General features: G+C 35.3%; 1 protein-coding gene across 1 annotated transcript; it reads left to right on the top strand.

Annotated features, from left to right (window-relative positions):
- Nucleotides 1–24240: 24240 nt before the first annotated feature.
- Nucleotides 24241–25173, top strand: LOC141601740 (uncharacterized). The gene has a single exon (XM_074422040.1). It carries the CDS (start codon nucleotides 24241–24243, stop codon nucleotides 25171–25173), a length of 933 nt encoding a protein of 310 aa, XP_074278141.1.
- Nucleotides 25174–27677: the final 2504 nt, after the last annotated feature.

Genomic DNA, 27677 nt, shown 5'->3' with positions numbered 1-27677 from the left:
CACTACGCTACTCCCATCTTTTTTACTACGTACATTTTCATCTGTTGCTTTTGTCTTGTTCTTTGGAATTCTACTCTCTACCTTGCTACTCGGATTCGGTATTATCAATTTAATTATTTCTTTATCGTATTTATTGCTTTTAATTCCTTTTCTCTCTTTGCTTATAATCGTTCAATCAATTAGATTATTCATCATGTTTAGTTTGGATTGTTTGGTTATTGTAATTGTTAATCTGATAATTATGAGTAGCTAAATCCCTATGCTAAGACTATAGGGAACCCATGATTTGAAGGGAGAGTAATCAAATTACTAGGTCAATACCGGTACCGTCTTTGTTGTTTAAATGCTACAAATAACTGTAATTGCCTAATTGAGTCGACGCAATTAGACCTTTATTCTTAGTGGACCTTGACCTGGACCGAAAGGTTGGAAGAGGGAGACTAGTAGCAAGCAATAGAGTATTGCAGCGAGGGCGAAAGTTAAACTGTTTACACTTTAGGGTGAATTAAGGACCGAAAGGTGACGTTCGCTACCCCCTAGACCGTACTGCATTGACCTGGAACCTAGATTACTCGACCAGATAATTATGGCGAACCGCTTGTCTTAGCTATTCTCCTTTATCTGTTAAACTCCTCCCTTTATTTCTCTTTTCCTTGCCTCTTTTAGTTTAGAAATCACAATTTAAAACCCCCATTTTGGTTACCTTGGCAACCCTAGTTTAGCAGACAAATTCCTACCTCTCTGTGGATTCGACCCGACTTCCCTAGCTATATTAGTTAGTTGGAACCAGTTGGTTATTTTTGACAGGTACGCGACAGACGTGTCAACAGTCCTGAATACTGTTACTTCTGGTCTGTAGCTTTTACTTCACTTGCTAAGACAAACAAGTAACAGTCAGAACAACTGTCGCTTCCTGCTTTCAACAATTTACTTTGGCAATCGTGATACACTCTTAATCATTCAATTTATTTGATGTATCCATTTAACATTCATATTGTCAATCAACTTACTTTAAAACAATAAAGATTAAGTTGAAATTTTTAGTTAAATTCATTTATTGTTCTTAAACACAACAGTCTGCGATACTGTCAGTTTGGTCTGTTGCTTACAACATTTGCAAAGCCAACTAGTAACAGTCTGTCTCACTGTTCCTCTACTCAGGTCAACAATACGCCTTTTAACTTTCATTTAAAAGGGGTGTTTGTTAGATACTTGAGATATCATTTCATTTGACTAACTTAAATCAATTAAGTTTAGTTAAAAATTTTAAAACAGTACCTAACTCACCCCCTCCCCCTCTTAGGTACTTAGAATCCATAAACTCTTCAAACCTCAATTCTCTCAAGAGGAGATAACACAGTATTAAAATCCCCAGCCCAAAGCCAAGGCATTGTACAGTCCATATACATCTTTTTTAAGAATTGTCATAACACCTGTCTTTCATGAAGTCCATTAAATGCATATATCATTGTAAGCAGAAATCTCTTATCATCTATCCTTGAATTCACAAGCATATGAATATGTTGTGCCCCATAACTCAGAAAATCAATATCAAAACAATCTGGTTTCCAGAAGATCCAAATCCCCCCCCCCCCCCCTTTATGGTAACTGCAATTTTTAGTAGTACTCCATCCATCACACAAAGTAGTACTCTTATTCAATAACTTACTAGGTTTAATTTTAGTTTCAAGAGGGCCAAACAAACCCACACCATTATTGTACATGAACCATTTCACAACCTTCTGTTTATTCAGGTCATTTAGACCCCTAACATTCCAAAATCCTATGCTATGTATGAGGAAGAGAGGGTGGAGGATCTTTCCCACTCTGTACTACACCTCCTCCAGGGGTAGTCATACCATTCAAAGTATCAAGAAATGTAGGGATACCTGACTTCTCTAGAACCCTCTGACTCACCAGAACACTTCCTTGTCTGTTAAACTTCATTAACTGTCTAACAGGAGTTGATTTAATAGTTTTTGTCAAGGCAGGGAATACCTCAGGTGTAAACAGAGAAGGTGGGCTAGCAGCCACCAGAGTAGGTTCCTTAGGTTTCTGCACAGGTCGCCACACCTTCTTCTGTTGATTCTGCATATTCTGAACACCCTTCTTAGTACCATTATTTTTCAGTGCAGCTTTCTTCCTATACTGTTGTTCATCATGTCCCAGTCCCTTACATAAAGTACAGGAGACAGGCCGCCATTCATACTCCACATTAACACACACCACATGGCCTGACTCATCCAGGAACCTCACTTTCTCTGGAAGATTCTGACCCATTTTAAACTCAACCATGACTCTCGCATAACTAAGACGAATTTTATCTGCAGTAAGGTCATCCGTCTTCACAAATTTCCCTACCAGACCAGCTATAGCAGCCAAACACTTCCCCCAAAACTTCAGTGGAATACCATACAGTTTAATCTAAACAGGGACTACACCAACCTCCTCTTTAACCAAATCCACATTGACATCCCAAGGTCGCATAATCACTGGTTTATTATCAAATAAGTAGTGCCCATATTTCAGAAGAGCTTCCCTTTGTTTTGGTTGTTTAAATCTCACCAGAGAAATTCCATTAGGCAAAAAGGAAACCCTATCCACCCCAAATTCTTCCCATACTCTATACACAAACCCCTCGATAATGTCAGTTGGGGGATTTGCACCTAAAATATAGCAGTAAACAGATTGATTCCAAAACTCTACCTCAAATTGGATGTCCTCCTTTGTGAATTAAATAAGATCAATGTGGACTTCCTCTTCATTAATCGTTTCCATCACCGGAATACTTTTTCCTCTTTGACGCAGCATCCATCCATCATCAATCGTCTCTGGTATATGCTCAGGTAGGGACAGAGTCGGGATACCTTGAATTTCATTCACCGATTTCATATTCTGCACCTCAGTCGATTCAGGCCCCTTAGAGACACCCACATCATCAACTTTACCATTCACCGTCACCGGAGTTGCAGTAGCTTTTTTATTTGAAGATTTTTTTTGTTGTTTTCGATGATGAAGCTAAAGGTGAAAAGGAATTATCAGTAAACGTCATTACAGCTATAACGACGGCGATTAATTATGTCAAAATGTCTTGGAAAAGACTAAAATCCTTTTTCAAGGGCACTTTCATATTTAAAGAGTAAATGTTTGATAATTTAGAATTTGACCTAAAACATTATGAAGACATATTTATAGAATTATTTTGGTCAAATGGAATATTATTGGTCAAATTGAATATTATTGTTCAAATTGAATATTTATTAAAGTTCTGATAAATTTTTTAATGCAGTAGTCAAACTAAAAAATCTAATCAAATACTGACAACGGTTGATTTGAAAAACCGTTATTTCATAATAGAAAATAATAACGGTTACAAAAAACCCGTAGCTATAACATAACAGCGGGCACCAAAAATCGTTGCTGGTGTTAATTTAGTAACGGCTTTCGAAATGCCGTTTTCTTAAACTGGTAACGGTTTTCTAACAACCGTTGAGAAGAGTGATTCTATAACGAGTTTTTGGAAACCGTTAAACGTTTTTGACAACGGTTTGTTAAGCAGCCGTTGTCAAATTATAATAACAACGGTTTTCGAGGGAAACCGTTATTCCTATTAGCGCGGTCTAGATTTCCGCCAATATTTGGAAAACGGTATTCTAAGTGTCATTATTAAATGCATTAAACCGTTATGATACGCTCTTTATTGATTGCCAGATTTGGCGTAGTGTGATACTACTATAACATCCAACCACATAATCAATATCAATTCACAATTACTTTCATGCTTATGATCAAAACAATTCAACATCAAATCCTCATTTCATCCATTCCACTCTCCTTAAAATTAAGGTTACGTCCACGTAACCTCGGTCATCACTAAAGACAAAATTCATCTTAAAGCAAACAATATTCATTTTAAATTACCCCACTCTTCAATATCTCTCAAGGTAACTGATGTGACTCCTATTTACGCACATTTAGTCCCCTAACTAGCCTAGTTCCTATGCTTTTTAGTATGAATTAGGGCCGTTTCTTGTCTTTAGCTTCCTTCTATGAGTATTCTATGAGATTTGGTGTCCTTTGTAGGAGAAGAACACTAACTTGGCTAGATGGAGTGAAGCGGAGCTAAATTTATAGCATATAACGACCAAGCAGCGAAGAGGAGATTAACACTAATGGCCTAAGTAAAAAAAACAAGGAAATGGGCAATGACAAAGGACCCCTACGGCTCCTCAACGATCCCCACGGATCACGAGGCGGCCAAGCAAGAAGAAGAAGAAAAGCCCTTGAGGACGGGTGACACAAGGTCGGTTCGGGCGTCCCCAAACTCTGGACGGGCGTCCCCTATGCCAGGTCGGGCGTCTCCCCATACAGCATGGTTATCTTTGAGGAAGAGGTCGAGCATCCCTTACTAGGACTTGTAAGGCCTTGGAGGTACATTAAAGGATCTAATCGTCATTTATGCCCTTAGTTAACCTAATCCTTGTATCACTATATATACTCTCTTCGTAATAAATTGAGGAAAAAGTCCTATTAGTGGGGATTAAGCTTCCTTAGATTAGATTAAGCTCTCATTAGGAGTAGATTAGAATAGATTAGTCTTTAATCATTTCACAAATTTCACTTTAATCTTTCCTTACTTATTGTTCAAGATTTCTTATTGGGTAATTGAAGATTATTGGGTTATTATTTGGAGAATTGACAACTCTTCATCAACCAATCAAGTTCTCTTCTATTATTCTTTCCTTCCCATTTGTTCATCTTAAGATTGGTATAATTTCTTCACTCTTTACTTAAGTATTGCTTATTATTTCACTCTTCCATCATGTTTATACTTGTTAAGATGATTGACACCATTGTGTCAGATCCCTGAAAAAAAATATCCTTTTTTGAAATAAATAAAATAATATGGAGGTGGAGTCGCCAGTAGGTTTTGTTGGAATATGTGTCCTCCGACAATAATGCGATCACAACTGTCGATCATGATGATCACATGTTTAAATCTCATTTTAAATAATACAATTGGGAAGTAATATTTTACTGTCAACTGGTCCACACATATCGGTAATGATTGGCTAACTAGAGTTTGACATTACTGTCGTTCGACGGTGGTGATCAGTTGGTCCCCTAGGTCATACCTAAAGGATAATACTCTTAATTGATCATTTAATTAATCGTATAACAATACAAGTTAATTAAATTACTTAAAAATTGACGGACGATTTTGGAAGTAAAATTTACGTATCACATTATAATCTGATTAAATAAGATACGGTCTAAGTGATCGAATTGTTTTATTACTTAGATGAAATTATTGTTTACAGAAACAATTGAAACGGAATGAATAATTTATTATAAATACAAGATGTTGTGATTTATAAATTGGAAAACCATTTTTTTGGTACAAGTAATTGTGAATTACTATGTTATTTTTATAAGTGACATATTTTATTAATATGTTGATTTTTAATGGTTAAAAATACATTTTATAAATAAGATGTCATGAAATGTGTCACATATGACATATTGACAAAATCACAAATAAAATGGACTCATCCATTTTATGTTGGTGTACCGAAATGGAGGGAGTATTTAGGATAAAATTATGTTGATTAATTATAAGTGGAAAACATAATGATAATGCCTACATATAGCCTTGCATGCATAGCTTTCTCTTGGGAAGAAAAGGTGAGCATGCATTGGGTCATCTCCTCTCCCATTTTTCGGTTTTCCCTAAAGAAAAGAGCAAAATATTTTTGCTTATTATTTACACACACACTACATGCAAAAGCTAGTGTGTATGATTCATTCCAACACAACATCTAAAAATATAGAGTTTTTAGAGAGACAAAAATTACTTCCTCTTTTCTCTTCCTCTTAACCGACAATTAAGAGAGCAAAATAAATTTTTAGGTCAATTTTATTTAAATTAATATTGTTCTAGTATTGATAATATTAATTTTATTAAGAGTATATCTTGGGTATTATTCCTTGGGAGGGATACTATACTTGTATCCTTTGTTCATCCATTTAAGGAGAGCTCAAGAACAAGAGAGTAGGAGAACTCTCTTGTGCCCTTTGATCCGAAAATTAATGTAAGAATGAAGATTTCTTCTTTATTTTACTTATTGTTTGCATGCATAAGATTTAATTATTTATGACTAAATTAATTTTTAGAACATATATGAATATGTTAAATATGAGATATAGATTTCTAACAAGCGGTATCATGAGCACAAGGTTGTTTGCATGCAAATCGGTTATAGTTTTTCCGAGTTATACGATTAACATATAAAACTCATAAATTTGTGTTATTATGATATATCATGAAAATAATTTATGCATGTTAAAGTTTCTGATCCTAAAATGTATTTAGGATATTTTGGTTAATTTATGGATTTTTATTGTTCATCTTATATAATAATGGCATTAAAAATATGATTTTATGATTACAATGTCATTTTCGGACTAAAATTAGCTAAACTTCGAATTTTACAGTGAGTTTTGGATATATTATCACATATATTATTTTTAGATGACCTGTAAATTTTCATAATTTTTGGAGTTCTTATGCTCGAAATATGGATTTTTCATGATAAAAATCGAATTTAGATGAAAAATAGGTTAATATGAGATAAATTACGAATCTGGTCATAGAAATTTAGTATGTTGTTACATGCAATTTTACAAGATGTATGTAAAATAATGGGATATATTGAAGTCTTTTTGCATGATTTATGGATTTTTGATGAAAAATAGCATAAATAGTGACTTAATTAGTGAAAAATAGCTAAAACATACTCCATGACTAAGGAAAAACGTCACATGTTGCATTTTTTTATATTTTTCAGATCTAAAATCGAAAAGTTGATGAATATAATTTTTCTCATGTTTTTATGATTTTTATTGATAAATCCAATAAACCGCAACATAGTTTTTCCAATAATTTTACGAAATTTTAACCTAAGTTTTTGAACATTATGAGTGTTATGGTATTTTTCCAGAATGTTCATAAGTTTAAATTTCAAATTTTTGAATTTATTTGAAATTTTGTGATTTATTTGAAGTTTATAGCATTTTTATTGTAATTTTGGGTCCATTAATGAACAATTTTAGAAATATGAGTTAATTATGGTCAAATAGTTAGTGGAGACTAATTTTGAGTCCTAAAAGGTTAGGGTAATTAACTTAAGCATAAATATGAATTTATGTATTTTATTGTGATTTTAAAACGTTGAATCACGCAAATCCGTAAAAACCGTGTAATATACGATATTGGCTACTTAAAGGCGATTTAGCATAAAACTGGGCATGTTCATACATATTATAATACTTCATTTTATTTATGATTGTCATAATTTTATTTTATGTAATTTTATTTTATGTAATTTTACTTAGTATGGCCTTAGTTTTTAATTGATATTACCCGAAATGTATGGGAATAACGATTCGGTTGTAATTTATTGTGATCTCGTATCACCATTTTGTAATTTAATAGATTTATTTTATTTTAATTACAAATGTATAATAGGAAATTATGTAATTTGTTATGTAATTTATTTATTCCGGAGTTCCTTGAAAACGGTGTCACTCAAGAAGGCGATACATAAAGATGGTGTTACCTCGAGATGCGTGCCAAAACCGAAGATCAAGGGACCAATGGAGTTGGTTTCCGAATATGTAATAGTTAATTAGATTTTCTATTTTAGGAAGGCCATACTAGGATTTATTTTTATGCTTTGCATTTTATTTATATGTTGCATGCATCGCTAAATCGCCATAACTAAAACATGCATTATCATTTAATCGAGTTTATCGACCGTGTCAATTACAATTATCGTAGTTCACCGCTTTAGTTCACTTGAAACGTGATAGATAATAAATTGACATGACCTCTCGCTAAAATAAACAATTGAGACTTAGCCTTACCAAAAATTAGAAACCCATGAAGTACCAGTTTCGCAAGGGAGTTGAGCCGGCTTTACCGTAAGACAAACCTTGTTACGTTGGTGAAGTGGGGTGATAAATGTCTATCCACCGAATTTATGTTAATGAAGGGTATTTCGGCACACCGTGCCCTAAGTTGATATGAGTTTGGATCATGGACACATTTATTCGAAATTTGGGTTGAACTCAACGAAAGTATTCACGACGATTTCCGGATGTGTTTCGGGCTAAAGATAAATATTAATGTAATTTTATCGACCAAGAGTTCTAAAAGTAGAATCGATTAAAGAGTTAATCCACCGAGTTATATTGATGAGGGGTATTTCGGCACACCGTGCCCCAAGTTAATATGAATTTGGATCTTGGAATCATTTATCATAGTTGGGTAGAGGTCACTATGTAAATGCTTTACTTGTTATTTACAAGTATAAATAAAACGATAAATGTTAAGTTTTCCACTATTCCGTTATTATATTGTTCTATTGCTTTACCACAATCATATACGATATCATTTCGATTTTTGATTCAAATCTCCATTAAAACATCGTAACTAAAGACAAATATGAATTTTCTTCTAAAAACCTCGTATTATCCATTGGAAGGATCTCATGTAAAAAGTATAGATAAAAGTTATTCATTATCAAACAGGTTTTTGATTCTTGACTAACACATCTACTTACAATGGATTATTTTTGATATACTTAATTAAATTAAGTACCTTGAAGCGATAAATTGTTTTGGTAATTAGTTTTGTCAAGAATTCGTAATTGACCAAAATAACGCAACCACTTCAATGAAAGTTTTAAGACTAAAACGATTGAATTGAAGAGCAGTCTTCATAAGATTCAACTTTGCTTCTCTAAGTAAAGATTCTTTGAATTGAGTGGGAGCATTCTCTTAAACCGTTAAGAAAAGGACGAGGTTCAAGAAGTAAAAATTATAATGGAATTGATACAAGGTAATGTTAAAGGTAAAGTTGTTGAGAATGACGATACTAAACCTATCAATCCCGACCGATAAAGTTTCCATTGTCTTAAATGTTGGACACTAGAAAGGAAACTACCCCAAATTATTGAAGAATCAACAAGTTAGTTGTGGGACATCTAATGAGATCTTCTTTAAATGTTTATTTGATTTACATAAATCTTGCTAGAACTACTTCGTCAATATTAGAAACCAGTGGAGGTTTTCATCATTACATAGGATGATTAGAATATGACGACTAGCAACAATAATGTTGAGAGATACAGTCATTGTGTACTCAATCTAGTTTTCGGGTTTGGAGTTGTACTTAATTGTGACTATTAAGTACATAAACTCTAAATAAGAATACATACTTGTTAAGATACAAAAGAGGTTTCACTTTTGTGACCCTATACACCACGATTTGATGTATGGCTAGCCCATTATCAAGGTGAGCATATTCTAAACCAAACTAGAATGATATATCATGAAGATGATGCAAGACTCAAATTGGTAACCCAAGTTTAAACCTTAAATTCTGGAATGATTAACGCAAAGAGTTATCGAGTACTCTTGAAACCATTAGATCTTATGGTATATGCGTATCTTGTATTCAAAGAAAGATGTCTCGTGCCTTTTGGTTGAAAAGGAGATCGAGGTTGTAAATCATCGATCCAAAATAGGTTGATCATTTTCTTTTACCAACGATTTAAGTTGACGCTAATGTGTTCACTTAATAAGGTAAATAGAGAAATTTTTGAAGAAGTTTAAAGAGTTCAAGGAATCACGATTTAGTCGTGATGGGATTATAAGCCAAAGGAAATGTGATATAGTATCACAAGTTAATCTCTCTTAGCACGCATTATGGAATAATGTGTGGTTGGATAAGAAATCAAACGCTATTCGATATGGTTTGGACTTCAATCAAGTTATTTTGAGTTACTTGATCCTTTTGGGGAATTTATCATTTTTGTCTAAATTATTTTCCACTAAATCATATGAGATATGAAATGGTAATGTACTATATTTGTAAGTTTTTCACAAGAAACAAATGCTCATTTTTCCCTTTCAATTATCACGAGTACACCGAGTTTGTGGCTCGTGAAACTGTCTTTCTAAAATACAAGTTTATTTCTAGAAGACAGAGTGGGAGAAATTATTCAAGAGCCACAAAGAAAGCCACAAAGAATGTTATGTCGCAAGAAACTGGTCTTTCTTGGTACTTGAGACGTTTTGAGTAAGATGTTGTTTCTTTAAAACCTAGGAGGTTAAATTCGTTACTTGTTGAAAATGATGGATTCATACTACTTTTAAGAAAGTAAAGAGCTTATAACTTACAAAAGAAATCGTTTTATTCAAGTTGATTACTTCGAAAAAGTAATGAATATATGACTTACATAAGAGTTTTTAAGTCACAACTCACTGCAAGGCTTAGAACCATGAAAATCCGAAATAAAAAGGCTTGATTAGTGACAAAGGGTTTTTGCACTAATAAAGAGAAATTTCAAAGCTTGATTGGTTACAAAGGGTTTTGCACTAATTGAAATGCTTAAGTCTATTTGGATCTTCTTAGGGATTGTGTTTTATTATGAGGACACACATACAACAAGTGAATCTAAAACCCACTTCTTCAATAGAAGGAATGTATTCAATACATGTCTTGAGTTTTGAAGATTCATGCAATCCTAAGGTAATGTGAAACTTAAGAGAGGGTCTTAAGTAGGACATCAACGAGTTAGAATCAATGTTTTGATCATGTTATAAAACTTTTCTCGATAAGTCGAGAAGTTGTGTTTATACATGAAGTTTAGTGGGAGTTACGGAAATTTTAAATTAGTCTTATATGTGGGTGACACATTGATCATTGCGAATGATTTAAGACTTTTGGAGTAATATAATACATCTTTAATATCTAGATTTATGTAGATAAATCCACATGATATTAGCGTCAATAAGTAGTCTTATGTTGATAAGATTCATGACTAGTTCAATTAAATTGAACATATTTGATTGATTCCATTTGCTTCCGTTGCCGGATCAATTAAATAAGTAATGATGTAAAACACTTCATATACTTTGAGTATGATAAATTGTTTTCAAAATCGAATTTTAGTAATCTTTACCAAGAAGATTACCCTTAAGTGCTTGCAGAAGCATTAAGGAAGTAAAGCAAAGTGTTTATGATGCAATTTTGTGTAAGGGTGTTACACAAGTGACAATTGACAATTGAGATTGCGCATGGTTTCTGACAAAACCATAATCAAAACACATTAGGATGGTTAAGATACCATTGTGGCTATGTTATTTAAGAAATAGATTTTCTAGAATCGTTCTAGGCAATAAAGAACAATGAGAGATATTTATAACGGAAATTGAGTACACTTGCAATCATGAGATGTGCAAGAGGATGAGTCCCGCACACTGTGAAAACAGTGGGAGCTATTCTTATGCTAGAGGGCCTATGTCTTGATTGGATCTCGACACGTACTCAGAAAGTTTTGTAATGCAAATGTATACATTACAAAGGAAAACGAGTATGTAGTAAGGTTGAGTATGGTACAAGAAGTTGATAAAACCTACTAACCAAAGCCTTCTCATAGGCTAAACATGATGAGTCATATCATTTCAATTGAATTGAAATGAACAACTACATACAAGATCAAATTAGATTATAGAACATGAAATAGTAATCAGGTATGGACTATTCATATGTGATAATCGCATTTGTCGTTCGAGTTTTACTTTAAAACTCTTCTATTATACTTTGTTACATCCAAACGGGTTGTAGAGACAACGTTGAACCCCGTTAAAGTGAACCCGGATTAACATAGTACTCGCCCATAGTCACTTGTATGAGGTGACGTCTCGAAGTGACTAGAGTGTGATGCGATTGATGGCAAGTTCAAGTGCCATAGAGTCATGTGAGATGACTAGTCGATCACATAGGCAGACTGTTAGGAACACTTTGTCGGGCCTTATGACCGCTTATAGAGTTCTGGCAAATTTATATAGCCTGGTCGTGGCGAGAGCTACTATAGTATTCAAATGAGTCGATTCTTTTGACTAAAGACTATTCGCCTAAGATGACACGTTTGATTAACTTTGATTTGTGTTACTACGACCTTCGTAAATGGGGTCAAATGGGCATATTTTGGGTTATGATGGCTGTGGCTAGTCGAAGGGAATGAGTGCGATAGGAATTGTCCACCCCTAGTCAGGGTTATAAAAATATCTCAGGGCCATTCGAGGAGTAATGAACTGGAAATGCGTGGCCACGCTCGGAATGAATCCATGGTGGATAAATCCGGTCAATCAGTTATTCTCCAGATCGAGGAAACCACTCTCGATATGATCACTTGCAAGTACGACCTGAAAGACACCTTGCATTGAGTGGGAGATAGTAATAGGACAAGAGAATTGGTGACGCACACTTGTCGAGGACAAGTGGGAGATTGTTGGAATATGTGTCCTCCGACAATAATGCGATCACAACTGTCGATCATGATGATCACATGTTTAAATCTCATTTTAAAGAATACAATTGGGAAGTAATATTTTACTGTCAACTGGTCCACACATATCGATAATGATTGGCTGACTAGAGTTTGACATTACTGTCGTGCGACGATGGTGATCAGTTGATCCCCTAGGTCATGCCTAAAGGATAATACTCTTAATTGATCATTTAATTAATCGTATAACGTTACGAGTTAATTAAATTACTTAAAAATTGACGGACGATTTTGGAAGTAAAATTTACGTATCTCATTATAATTTGATTAAATAAGATACGGTCTAAGTTATCGAATTGTTTTATTACTTAGATGAAATTATTTTTTACAGAAACAATTGAAACGGAATGAATAATTTATTATAAATACAAGATGTTGTGATTTATAAATTGGAAAACCATTTTTTGGTACAAGTAATTGTAAATTACTATGTTATTTTTATAAGTGACATATTTTATTAATATGTTGATTTTTAATGGTTAAAAATACATTTTATAAATAAGATGTCATGAAATGTGTCACATATGACATATTGACAAAATCACAAATAAAATAGACTCATCCATTTTATGTTGGTGTACCGAAATGGAGGGGTATTTAGGATAAAATTATGTTGATTAATTATAAGTGGAAAACATAATGATAATGCCTACATATAGCTTTGCATGCATATCTTTCTCTTGGGAAGAAAAGGTGAGCATGCATTGGGTCATCTCCTCTCCCATTTTTCGGTTTTCCCTAAAGAAAAGAGCAAAATATTTTTGCTTATTATTTACACACACACTACATGCAAAAGCTAGTGTGTATGATTCATTCCAACACAACATCTAACAATATAGAGTTTTTAGAGAGACAAATATTACTTCCTCTTTTCTCTTCCTCTTAACCGAAAATTAAGAGAGCAAAATAAATTTTTGGGTCAATTTTATTTAAATTAATATTGTTCTAGTATTGATAATATTAATTTTATTAAGAGTATATCTTGGGTATTATTCCTTGGGAGGGATACTATACTTGTATCCTTTGTTCATCCATTTATGGAGAGCTCAAGAACAAGAGAGTAGGAGAACTCTCTTGTGCCCTTTGATCCGAAAATTAATGTAAGAATGAAGATTTCTTCTTTATTTTACTTATTGTTTGCATGCATAAGATTTAATTAATTTATGACTAAATTAATTTTTAGAACATATATGAATATGTTAAATATGAGATATAGATTTCTAACAGGTTTTATAAAAAAACATACAAAAACAAGTTTAACGGAAAAGGCCTCTATTAATCCCTTCTATGGGGACTGGTCCGTCACTCCGGTCTGAACCAAAGATTGCGGATTCGGGGGTAAAGGTATGGTCAGGAAAGGTGTTAGGCACCCGGACCGCCCATCAAACTGACGGCCGCTACTATTTATTTGTAATATTATATATTTGACGAAAATTGACGACAAAAAGGTTAGTTATACAACTATTTGCAATGACAAGTTACGAGGTTAGTTTTTATATAATTATTATACGAATTATATGATAAAAATAGATAAAATAAATAAAAGAGAAAAATAAAGAGTAAAGAAAACTTATTTGATCTAGTACCCTCAGGCCTATCTGGATGTTGATTATTAATGAATTTCGACTTTATCGTAAATTAACGGCTCTATGCGCTTATATGGAAATTGGGACAATTTATTTGAATGGTTTGATATGAAACTGGGATAGAATATTTAAGACGGAGTATGAGAATAGAAATTATTGAATTTGATATGTCAATATGTGTCTCGGTAATATTTTTGTGTGTCTCGTATTTTTGTCGTGGAAATATTTGTGAATCCCTTTGTCTGACTATCTCGTCCCCCATTGTCCGTGTATTTTTGGTAGTATTTATAGTACTCCATATTGAGAGTTTGGAGCGCACAAAGATTCGTGGTATGATAGAGTCCGAACTTTGAAGAATCCTTCTGTTCCTCTATTACCTCGTAATCATGATAGAGTTGACTTGATGGCCTTTCTTAGTAATATATGTCGCATATGGCATGTTTCATTGTTTGTCTATCCTTTTCACCTTGTAATTATCCAATAAACACGTGATTAATCTCATCTAGCAAGGGAACTCAAGCTTTACTACTTATTCCACCGAGCAATTTATGGGCTCTTAAGACTAACGAAGTGAGCTGCCTCAATGTAAATGATTTATCGTAAATTAAGCGTAAAGAACCGTTATTTATGGCAAAGTCAATTTTCATTTAGTCATTTATATTTTAGTCTTATCATCGGGTACCCGTAAGGCTAGTAGACAACTTTGAGGTGTCTACAGAAGCCCCCACTTTGACCGAGTCTGAGTAAGACGAAGATCAAAGTAGTCTGATCGGAACAGATAAACGATAAGAAACGTACCTCGGCCTCTTATATTACCTGTCTAGAGTAGCTGGAATCTGGAGTTGGCTTAGCAAAACTTTGTTTTACTAATCTGGAATTAAGCTGGTAAAACTTTGTTTCACCAATCTGGAAACTGGCATGGCAAAACTTTGTTTCGTCGGTCTGGAATTTGGTATAGCCAAGCTTGGCATAGCTGTTCTGGAATTTGGTAAGCAAAACTTTGTTTCACTTAGGAGTAAACTTGCAAAATCTGATTTCACAAGCTCAGATGCGTATCAGGGCTCGCCGACCAAAGGATTCTTAGCCTCGCAGGTGAACGAAGCTGAATTGCTTAGTTTCGCAGGTGAACGAAACTGGATTGCTTAGCTTTGCAGGTGAACAAAGCTAGATTTTTGCTTAGTTTCGCAAGTGAACGAAGCTGGATTTTGAACTTACTCCGCAGGTGAACGAAATAAGATTGCTTAGTTTTGCAAGTGAACAAAACTGGACTGCTTAGCTTTGCAGGTGAACAAAGCTGATTTTTTTTTGCTTAGCTTCGCAGGTGAACGAAGTTGGATTAGAACATAAAGTCTGATTTTATAAGCTAGGACGCGTGTCAGGGCCCGCCGACCAATTGATTTGAAAATTGCAAAATTTTATTTCGCAAAATGCAAATTCAGAAAATTTTATTTTAAGAACTCAAATGCATGCCAGGGCCTGCCGACCAATTGATTTGAAAATTGCAAAATTTTATTTCGCAAAAAGACAAGTTCAGAAAATTTTATTTTAAGAACTTAGATGCATGTTAGGGCCTGCCGACCAATTGATTTGAAAATTGCAAAATTTTATTTCGCAAAAAGACAAGTTCAGAAAATTTTATTTTAAGAACTTAAATGCATGTCAGAGCCTGCCGACCAAGATGAATTTCAAAATTTTATTTTGAAAAAAGATGGATAAGATCGTAAAATATTATTTCAGGAAAAGGGCTTGTTGATTGCAAAAATTTATTTCGCACAAAGATTGGAGTGGGATTTTTGACAATTATTGACTTTGAAATTCGCAAAATTTTTATTTTACGGGAAGATGAGACTTTATGAGAAGTCCCCACTTTGGATGAATCTGGAAGATGAATGACAAAGTAGTCGACTGGAAATCTGGAATGGTTAGTGACAAATATATGATACCTAAAATGCAAATACATGACTAGATATGATGCCATGATGAATCCAAAACTTGAGTTTTCGAAAACATTTGAAATGAGTTTTGAAAACAAGTATTTTGTTTTTAAAATATTTTGAAAATTATGGGGTCTGACCTAAATGTGATCCAAGTAGAAGGACTGGAATTAGACTGGACACTGTTACTCTAGAAGTAACTTTTAACAATTTCTCTGGTGTGGAGAATGTTTATCATTTTTATTTGACATGTGAATTTGAGTTATTTTTGACGAGTTCTGCCCTCTTTAAAGTAACAAGCTCTACTAATTAAGCAAAACTAATACCATAGAAATAATACTTATGTGACTGTATAAACTTGGTGTACATCCCTCGAATTCTTAGATGCTGAACGAGGGTGATAAATGGAATGGAGTAGAAGGTTCTATGGTGTTAGAAGACACCGGAGATGTGTGTGCCTCTCTCACTCACCTAAATGAATGAAAGGATCGTCGCAAGAGGAATGGGGACATTGTAATTGTGGATTGACTTATCTGAGAAAGGAAAAAATGACGACTCTGAAATTTGAATTGTAAATTTTTGAGAATGAAAAAAAAATGACTACTCTGCAATAACATTGACTGAAGTTTTGTGTTCTGAGTTTTTGAGTCTGGATTTGTATCTACTTGAGATCATATGTTTTTGTCTTTGACTTTTGAGACTTTTGTCGCTGGATTCGGATCAGAGATCATATTTTTTGTCTTTGACTTTTTGAGCCTTCTGTCATTAGAGTTGATTGTAACTTTGACTGGAAATTTTTTGCCTTGTGTGAGTTGTAACACTGGAGTTGATTGCAGCCTTGATTGAAATTTTCATTGACTTATGAGAGTCTTTGGTGTGAGTATTTTTGAGCTTGTATTGGTAGTTGGACTCACATCTTAAGTTCATTTTAAGGGACTAATGGCCACCTAGAAAACAGCACGGAGTGCGCGCTCCCGTGTTTATTTGGTATGTTTGGACACGGGTGTACTGAGAATCTAGTTTAAATATTTGTGAACTAGTTTTCTAGCATGAATGAAAATGAATGACAATATTTGGTAAAATGGTCGATCACATGAGTTGTGCTCATCTGGTAGTCATTTGAAAGATGAGAAATTAACAAATTTGGTAGAAAGCAATTTTTGCTTATTTGGGAAATTGACGAATCTGGTAGTTATTTGAAATATGGAAAATTGACAGATTGGGTAGAAAGATTGAGTCTCCAAACCTATAGGTCACCTATCTAGAGACACGGCGATCAAGGAATTATCACACCACAGAAGATGGAAAAGGTGGTCAAATGCACGCCCTCGTTTAGGCTGATTCTAAGAGGTCGATTGATCTACACTAAAGATATACGCCCAAAAGTATTTCAAGTCTATTCTATTAGTTAAGGGTAAAAAGTTGAACAAGTGACTAATAAAAATGACATATGCTCTTTTATTTTTCATTTATGTAACTCAAAGAGGACTAGGATGGTCTGACGATTCCTATCAAACGATCAACTGAAACCCAATGGCTATTCTGCGTCACAACACTAACTCTTAAGTGAGGTGTAAATTTCGGCGTTCTAAGTGTAATCCATGCATGGTCACTTTTGTTGGACCTTTTTTTATTCAAGTTTTCATGGTTTGCAAACAATGGACTAGTATAATAAAACTAGTGTGACAGAGCCTTGTGAAGAAAAGTTGGGAAAACTGTTCCGAAATTGATGAAAAGACTCGATGTATAAGACGATACATACAGGCTTTTATAATGGATCACAAATGAGTTTAAGAGAATGGAAAATTGAGGAAAATAAAAAGTTTTTTTTTTGAAAAAAAAAAAGCAATCCCATGTTTAAAAAAAATGATAAAAAAGAAAGGGATGATACGTAGGATCTATGCAAACACGGAGTGAGACCTAATGCACGAACATAATACATGAAGACATCGGAGCGACGCATTAATACTAATGGATATTGGATAGTATTTGTTAATGGTTTATTTTTTTTTTTGGTACATTATGTAAGGTTACTGGACACTGGTGATTAAACGAATTAACTAACATGTATGTGTAGCATGACATTTATTTACGTGATACTGAATAACTAACTTCAACATGCCAACTAAAAAGCTAATGTAGTAATATACGGTGTGAATTGGCTAATGCACAAGTCTGGCAGTGTACATATTTTCTATGTATGCATGTACGGAGTAGATGGCAAGAACACATGAAAAAAGAAAAACAATCATATATGTTAAAACATTAGCAAATAAGATGATCTATATAAAGGATCTACGGGATCTATGGTTAGGTTCGCGGGTTGAAAATTGGGTACTCACGATATTAAAATACCCAAGGGTATCTCTCGCTTTGGTGCTCACCCAGTCATATAGACCAGGCGAGTTGCCAAAACACGACGCCATGAGGTGGAAAATATGTGTAAGACCTAGTCGGTCGAATGGACCTTCTAAATATACAACGTACTTTACCAAGGGTGAATTAGGGTAGCTTAAGATAGCATAATATTAGCTTACGGAGAACCTATACCTTTTTTGACAATAATTAAATCAATAGCAACAGATGGACAAATAGATAGTATAATACTCCTCCGTCCCGATCATTTGTTGTCCTTTGGTTTTGGCACAAAGACCAAGGAAAGGGGAATGAACCAATTACTAAATGACATGTGGAATAAATTGAATGTGAATGATCAAATTACTCATCAAATTCAATCTTAAAATAGAAAGGACAACAAATGACTGAGACACCCCAAAATGAAAAAGGACAACAAATGACCGGGACAGAGGGAGTATATGACAAGCAGACGAGCAGAAGCACAACTTGAATTTGCCAACATGAAACACACGTAAATCATAGTACATGAAACTTGTCTAATGCAGTGCAGATTTGCGTACAAAACTCGGTCATGCAATAGAAAACAAGCTACGTCACAAGCCTATCTTCGACCTATGTCAAATATATAATTTTACAAATTAATTTCAAGTCTTACCCTCTTATTAAGTCTCCAGCGGAGTCGCCACTGTGAGATCCTTGAAAAAATCTCCTTTTTTGAAATAAATAAAATAATATGGAGGTCGAGTCGCCAGTAGATTTTATAAAAAAACATACAAAAACAAGTTTAACGGAAAAGGCCCCTATTGATCCCTGGTATGGGGACTAATCCGTCACTCCGGTTTGAACCAAAGATTACGGATTCGGGAGTAAAGGTACGGTCAGGGAAGGTGTTAGGCACCCGGACCGCCCATCAAACTGATAGCCTCTACTATTTATTTGTAATATTATATATTTGACGAAAATTGACGATAAAAAGGTTAGTTATACAAATATTTACAAGGACAAGTTACGAGGTTAGTTTTTATATAATTATTATACGAATTATATGATAAAAATAGATAAAAGAAATAAAAGAGAAAAATAAAGAGTAAAGAAAACTTTTTTGATCTGGTACCCTCAGGCCTATCTGGATGTTGGCTATTAATGAATTTCGACTTTGTCAAAAATTAACGGCGCTTATGCGCTTATATGGAAACTGGGACAATTTATTTGAATGGTTTGATATGAAACTGGGATAAAATATTTAAGACGGAGTATGAGAGTAGAAATTTTTGGATTTGATATGTTAATATGGGTCTCGGTAATATTTTTGTGTGTCTCGTGTTTTTGTTGCGGAAATATTTGTGAATCCCTTTGTCTGACTATCTCGTCCCCCTTTGTCCGTGTATTTTTGGTAGTATTTATAGTACTCCATATTGAGAGTTTGGGTCGCACAAAGATTCGTGGTATGATAGAGTCCGAACTTTGAAGAGTCCATCTGTTCCTCTATTCCCTCGTAATCATGATAGAGTTGACTTGATGTCCTTTCTTAGGAATATATGTCGTATATGGCATGTTTCAATTTTTTTTTTTTTTTTTGGGTGACGAGGGAACCCGCAGCTGCTACTTTCGGTGCGCACTGGGTAAACCCTCGGGTGTACGTGATAGCCTGCAAACCGCGTATACCATGTAAGCCACCCGAGGGTGACAGGCTCGAAGTCTATTAGGCGTGGACTCGAGGCAAGAATCTTTCCACAAGATTTTCTTTCTTGGGGGGAGGCTTGAACCTGGGTCTCCTGGGATTTTCACCCAAGTTTTAACCACTAGACTCCACCCTTTCAGGCCATGTTTCATTGTTTGTCTATCCTTTTCACCTTGTAATTATCCAATAAACACGTGATCAATCTCGTCTAGCATGGGAACTCAAGCTTTACTACTTATTCCACCGAGCAATTTATGGTCTCTTAAGACTAACGAAATGAGCTGCCTCTTTCTCTAATTACTTTTATAAAAGGATGATAATAGGAGTAATCACGACAATGCTATTTTTGATATTTATGGAAAGAGATGCACGATTTGTCGAAAGAAATTGAATGGAAATGAAGTCTGGAAGGTGGCTTTATTGCAATGTAAATGATTTATCGTAAATTAAGCGTAAAGAACCGTTATTTACGGCAAAATCAATTTTCATTTAGTCATTTATATTTTAGCCTCATCATCGGGTACCTGTAAGGCTAGTAGACAACTTTGAGGTGTCTACACATTGTTAACATGTTTTCCATGATAATGAGTGAGTAGTTTCCTAATTAGGGATTAGTGAGGGATTAGGGGAGCAATTATAGGATAAGTCTATGCTTAATGAGATCATATGAATGCTTGCGTATTGTATTTTCAACTTATGCACATGTCATGTTTGATGAATTGCTTGATTGACAACCTAGCATAATTCTCTTATCCTTTAAACAAGACTTGTAAGACATAAACCAACTCAAGGCTTGTTAGACCATGCGTATAGTTGAATAGGAAGAATTAAGTCGACTGTAGGTGTTGTAAAGTATTGACCGACTCGGCTCTGGGACCCAAACCTTCCTAGGACTCATTTATGTTATCTCACCATGAATAGGGAAAACCAAGTCGACTTGTAGGTGTTGCAAAGTCTTGACCGACTCGGCTCCGAGACCTAAGTTCCCCTAGGAATTGTCAGATATACACTAACTTGATTCCAACAATAATAATTGCTTTAGAGACTAACACTAGCCATGGTTACAGAGATGAATTCTTTCTCAAGAAACCCCTGAAAAACAAAAAATACGTTGATTTTCTTCATCTTTTTCAGCTTGATCCATGGCTAAAACACGTGATGTAGAGTGATGTCGTCGGGTCACATCCAATCAAACACATTTATAATACTCAACAAACAACTAGTTAGTGGTAAGTCGAGGTCGATCCATGGGACGGTGGTTACTTAAATTATTCAATCTAATTATGGTTATGCTTGGGGTTGTCACAATTATAATGGGTTGATGATTCTAATCTAAAAAAAGCAATAAACAAGCAACAAAAGGAAAGATGTAAACAATTGTTTAAAAATGCTAGGATATCATGGGTTCATAAGGAATTCATGGGAGTTGATCATACAAACATGTTCTCAAATTATAAGCAAGCAATTATTGTTGTGATGGATTGAGTTGGTTTATATCTTACAATCCTAGGGAGGTTTGGGTCCCGAAGCCGAATCGATTAGATTGTACAACACCTACAAGTCGACTTAATCCACCCTACTCAACTATATGCATGGTCTAATGAGACTCGAGTTGGTTTATGTCTTACAAGTCTCATTGAAAAGATAGGTGATGGTAGTAAATGCAATGATTCATAGGCTTAGCATTTCATCAAACATAACATGTGCATAAGTTGAGATCACAACAAGCAAGCAAATAAACTATGAAAGCATATTAATTTAAGCATGAATCATTCCCCATGTTTATTTCCCCTAATTACCCATTAATCCTAGCTAAGTAATTACTCACTCATGATCAAGTTTACCATGTTAATAAGGTTGTCAATCATACTAACAATAAGAAAGATTAAGAGAATTATACCTATGGAGATTCCAATAATAATAATGCAAAGAATAATAGAAGAGCTTGATGATTGATGGAAGGTTGTCAATCTCCCAATAAATCCAAATAATCTTCTAATTACCCAATAATAAACTTGAATTACTCAATAATAAACTTGAACAATAATTAAATGAAAGATTAATGTGTAATTTGTGGAAAGATTAAATGATAATCTATTCTAATCTACTCCTAATCTAATCCAAGGAAGGATTGACTTAACCTAATGAAAACTTGATGGTTTGATTATTACAAATGGGGTATATATAGTAGAGCATCATTAGGTTAAGCAAGGGTAAAATAGTAATTACACTTTTGAGTTTTAAGCAGAGAAACACTGGTCTCAAAAGAAATACGCGCGGATTATGGTTCACGTAGCAAGGGAAGGCTTCCTGTCCAGGAATACGCTCGTCCCGAGCGAAATATGGGCGTCCTGGGCTTCAACCCGAGCGGGTTGAATTTGACCCGAGCGGGTTGAGCTGTATCTTGAGCTCGAATTGTAAAACGGACGTTATTTCCTCATCCGGACTCCTATTGGAGTGATTCAAAAGCCTAGATCACTTGATTGTTTGACGCCGTTTCATCTAGCATACTTTCAGAGATAAAGGAGCAACCCTTGGTTTGGTTTTCGAGCGATTTCTTCATGCAATGCCTTCCTTCTCGTCATCCTTGCTTTTAACCCTTTGATCCTTCTATATACACTTTATTCCTACATACTTGGCCATCATTCTTGTCTCCTCTTCATACTAGTCCATCTAATATCATCAATAAGCTTCCAAATATGCACGAAAGACGGGAATTTCCGCCTTATTATCTCCTTTTCTACAAAACATATGAAATGCGATAGAAAAGCAAATAGGAAGGTTTTGACGGATAAAATGGTCATAGAATGTTATAATAGTATGCAAAATAGGCTCAATTAGGGGACTAAATGTGCGTAAATAATGATCACATCAACACGCGTGAGAAATAAAATTGTAACTACTGAAACTATTACTGAGATTTCCGATCAAATGATAGAGGATTCCATTGAGACGGAGGTTATTGATGACGCTGAAACAGAAAATTCCGAGATTCCTACTGGTGATTTACCACCTAACTCAGGTATTAATCGTTCTGCTATAGTTGGACAATTGCTTAATCTTACTGGCTTACTGGATAAACCAGTTACGTCTACTGAACAACCTGTATTGGATAATGATATTCCTACGAATTCTACTATACCACCACAAACTGATTTAGGTATAGGAATTAGTAAAACATGGAGTTCTGTGGCTAAACCAAAACCTGGAATGAGTCTATATTATTGTTAAAAAAGTGCTGATTCACCTGTTATTGTGGTTGAGGAAGATGATGTTGTTGAGGAGTTAAAATTCTGGAAAAATACTTTAATGGGTAATTTTCTGGGAGCTAAACCAAAGATTAAAGAGGTTGATGAGTATGTTCAGAAGTATTGGAAGAATGTCACTGGGCCGATAGTACAATACTATAAAAAAGGATGGTACAGTTTCAGGTTTTTTTCGGAGGATGATATGAATGAGATACTGAAGGGAGGGCCTTGGAATATGGGTACTAGTACTTTGGTCTTAAAACAATGGACACCAACATTTTCTAAAGAGATGGACTCGGTCTCTATAGTTCCAGCTTGGATTCTATTTCCTGACCATGATCCATTTATGTGGTCTGATAAGGTGCTGAGTAAAATGGCTAGTGTAGTTGGTAAGCCTCTCTTTGATGACCTACCAACTACATATAAATCTAAACTCTCATTTGCAAGGGTACTGGTAGAAGTGGATGTTGCAGGTGAATTGCCTACTACTATGCAACTAAATTCGCCCTACCATGGAGAAACAACTCAGAGGATCATATACGAGTGGTTGCCACACTATTGTCACTGCTGCAGGAAACTGGGTCATGTGCAAGAGAAATGTAAATTCACTAAGATAAACAACAAGCTTGATGAGATTAGGAAAACTAAGGTGACTCAGGTTTATAAACCAGTTCTGAATCAAAATAAGCCAGGTTTTGAGGAGTCTTTGGACTGCACTGTGCTAGGCTCAGCACCCTCTAAATTAGGGGATGAGGTTGCCACTAAGACAGTTGAGAAGGGCTCAGCATGTCCAGGAGGACTAGGCTTACCCTCTACTGTTTTGGTGGTGACTTCTCCATCTAATGATACAAGGGGCGGCTTAAAATGCACTGAGGCAGAAGATCAGGGATATCTGCAACTAGGAATTCAGGAGGATACTATATCCACACACAATACTTATTCTGTTCTGCAGCCAACTGAAGATATAGAAATATTGGAAGTTACTCAGGTAGGGGACCCACCTGATCCTGGTCAATGATAATATCTTCATGGAATATAAGGGGGTTTAATGACCCAATAAAGCAGCAGGAGGTTAGGGGTTATTTGTCTTCAAATAAAATAGAGGTGTTTGGTTTATTGGAGACTAGAGTAAAAATAAATAATGCTGCTGCTATTAGTAGGTTTTTTCCTTCTTACTGCATACTAAATAATTACTCTCATCACTACAATGGGAGAATATGGGTTTTTATAAATAAAGGACAGATGACTGTCATTTCCTCTAGAGTTCATGCTCAATTGATTCATGTAGAGCTCCTGCACCATGTGTCTCAAAAAGTGGTTCATGTCACGTTCATTTATGGAAGTAATGATGGGGATGTTAGAGAAAGTTTATGGGATGAGCTAAGGCACTTAGCACCATCTACTACTGATTGGATTATTATGGGAGATTTCAATATTGTTAAGGACATGGAGGAAAGACTGGGGCCAAATCCACCGTCCTTTGCTGAGATCTTAGCATTCAATAAATGTCTTTTGGACTGCAATCTGTATGATTTACAAGGTTATGGAAGTGATTATACTTGGACTAATAAAAGGGAAGGGGATGCAAGGATTTGGTCTAAACTGGACAGGGTTTTAACTAATCCAAATTGGTTAATTCAATACCCTCATACTCAGGTTACAATCCTCCCTGCTGGAATCTCTGATCACTCCCCTTTATTGGTTCAAATTAAGGAAAATTATCAGTTTAAGAAGAGTTTTAGTTACTTAAATTGTTGGGAGGAGCACCAGGATTATAATACTCTTGTCTCTCAGGCTTGGCAACTCCCTGTAAAGGGTAATGCTATGTTTAAGCTGTTTGCCAGACTCAAGAATGTAAGGAAGAAATTGGTTGACCTTCATAAGAGGAATTTCATTGATATCTCTTTGAAAGTTAGGCTTGCTAAGAAGGATTTGGAGACATGCTAGAAGCATCTTCAGCAGCATCCTCTTGATCCTCTTTATCTAGCACAAGAAAAAGTAATTTTGGAGGACTACTGGACTTTAAGAAGAATGGAGAGGAGTAGTCTAATGCAAAGATCCAAAGTACAAGATATTAAATACAATGATGCTCCTACTAGCTATTTCTTTGCTAGAATAACAGCTAGGAAACACCAAAGTATTATTGGCCGCATAATGGACATGGGAGGAATTGTCAGGGAAGGAATTAATGATGTTAATCATGCTTTTGTTGAGTACTATAAATGGTTATTGGGAGAAAAGGTGGACACTGTTACCTTACCAAATTTTCTGGATGGGCCAATAATTGAGGAGTCTGACTGGACTTACCTATGCAAGCCTGTAGAGGAAATGGAGATTAAGAAAGCTTTATTTTCCATTGATTCAGGGAAAAGTCCTGGACAAGATGGGTTCTCCTCTCAATTTTTTAAGAAAACTTGGGAAACCATAAAAGGGGACTTTTGTGCAGCAATCCTAGCTTTCTTTAATAATGGGGCCCTCTCTAGGCAGGCAAATACTACCATATTGGCTTTGATCCCAAAAAAACAAGTGGTTCAGTCTGTTACTGATTTCAGACCTATAGCTTGTTGCTCTGTTTTTTATAAAACACTCAGCAAAATTCTTTGTAGCAGACTCAAACCCCTATTACCTAAAGTGGTGGGTAAAGAACAGGGAGCATTTGTGGAAGGTAGGAGCATATATGAAAATATCATGCTTACTCAGTCACTGCAGAAAGGCTATGGGCAGCAGGGCATTTCCCCTAGATGTCTAATGAAGATTGACATCAAGAAAGCATTTGACTCTTTGCAGTGGGACTTCATTGGTCAAATGCTCCAAGTCTTTAACTTCCCAATTCAGTTTCAGAAATGGATAATGGGTTGCATTACCTCAACATGGTTTAGTGTGAAAGTCAATGGAGTTGCAAATGAGTTTTTTAAGGGAGCAAGTGGATTGAGACAAGGGGATCCTCTATCTCCATTTATATTTGTTTTGAGTATGAAAATATTGTCCAGGCTGTTGAGAGTGATACACACGCAGCAACAAGTTACTTATCATCCAAAATGTGGTAAACTAGGGCTTAATCACCTTATCTTTGCAGATGATTTAATGATCTTTGTTAGGGGTGATGCTCCCTCTGTCAAAGCTGTTACTGATTCCCTGCACACCTTTGCTAGCATGTCTGGGTTGAAGGATAACCTTGAAAAGACAAATATCTACATGGGAGGGATAAGGGATGATGTTAAGCAGACTATTCTGAGGAATACTGGTTTATTGAAGGAGTCTTCCCTTTCAGATATCTGGGAGTCCTAATAAATGAAGGAAGATTGAATAAGACTATGTTTGCTGATTTATTAAATAAGATTCAGAAAGCTATGAGTTACTGGGCTACTCACAGGCTCTCTTATGCAGGGAGAATTACTTTGATAAACACTGTCATTTTTGGCCTGGAGCAGTACTGGTGTGCTACTTTATTGATACCTAAAGGAGTTATAAAGCTTATCACCAAATTTTGCAGGCAATTCCTTTGGCAATCTGAAGAAGGAACTAGGAAGCTCATAATGAAGAATTGGACATCCTGTTGTTATCCACATAATGAGGGAGGGTTCAATGTAAAAGAGATTTTGGCTTGGAACAAAAGTATCTTATGCAAATGGATTTGGGCAATTGATAGTTCATCCAGTAGTACATGGACCCAATGGAATATGGTCTACAACATCAAAGCTCTTAATTTCTGGGATATGCAGATTAAACCTCATCATTCAGAGAGCTGGAGGAGTATTCTGTATGTGAGGAATGAACTGGTTTCTAAGGCTGGAGGAGTTGAGTTGGCTAGATCCCTTCTGAGCAGATGTGTTAAGGCAGGTAAGTTACAATTATGCCTGATGTATGATAACTTCAGAGAAAAAGGGGTACAACTACCTTGGACAAAGGGGTTTGGCTTAGAGCTGTCCTTCCAAAGCATAGTTTTATCATGGTTTTAGCTATGCAGCGGAAGCTGGCTATAATTGATAGCTTGAGTAAGAAGGGTTTTTGCCTGGTGAATCGTTGCATCCTTTGTAAGGCTCACTGTGAAACGCATAGACACTTGTTTTTCCAATGCCACTTTGCTGCTGCTGTTTGATATAATGTATTGGCTTGGTTGAAACTGTACCATAGAACAGAGGACCTGCGTAAGGAACTACGTTGGCTGGCTGGTCGAAGGGTAAGGAAGCATTGGAAATCATCTTGGTTTGCTAGTTGTTTGGGAGCCACTGTTTATTGCATATAGGAGGAGAGAAATGCACGTATTTTCAAAGAAGTTGAACGCAGGATTGAATATGTTACTAAACGAATTCAATTCTTTGTAAGTACTAGGTTATTATTTGTAACTCACCCGTCTTATGAGGATGAGATAACTAGAATTCTTAGTTGAATAGTCTAATTATTGGATATATCTTTGTAAGATCCGGCCTCTTTATTCCCTCAATGGAAGA

The sequence above is a fragment of the Silene latifolia genome, chromosome 9 (assembly GCF_048544455.1).
Source record: "Silene latifolia isolate original U9 population chromosome 9, ASM4854445v1, whole genome shotgun sequence".
Lineage (NCBI taxonomy): Eukaryota > Viridiplantae > Streptophyta > Magnoliopsida > Caryophyllales > Caryophyllaceae > Silene > Silene latifolia.
The sequence above is the reverse complement of the archived record's forward strand: the minus strand, read 5'-3'. Positions and strand labels throughout refer to the sequence as shown.

What these genes read in the sequence shown, in the direction of transcription:
- LOC141601740 (XM_074422040.1), top strand. Translation starts at nt 24,241, where the DNA reads ATGATAATATCTTCATGGAATATAAGGGGGTTTAATGACCCAATAAAG.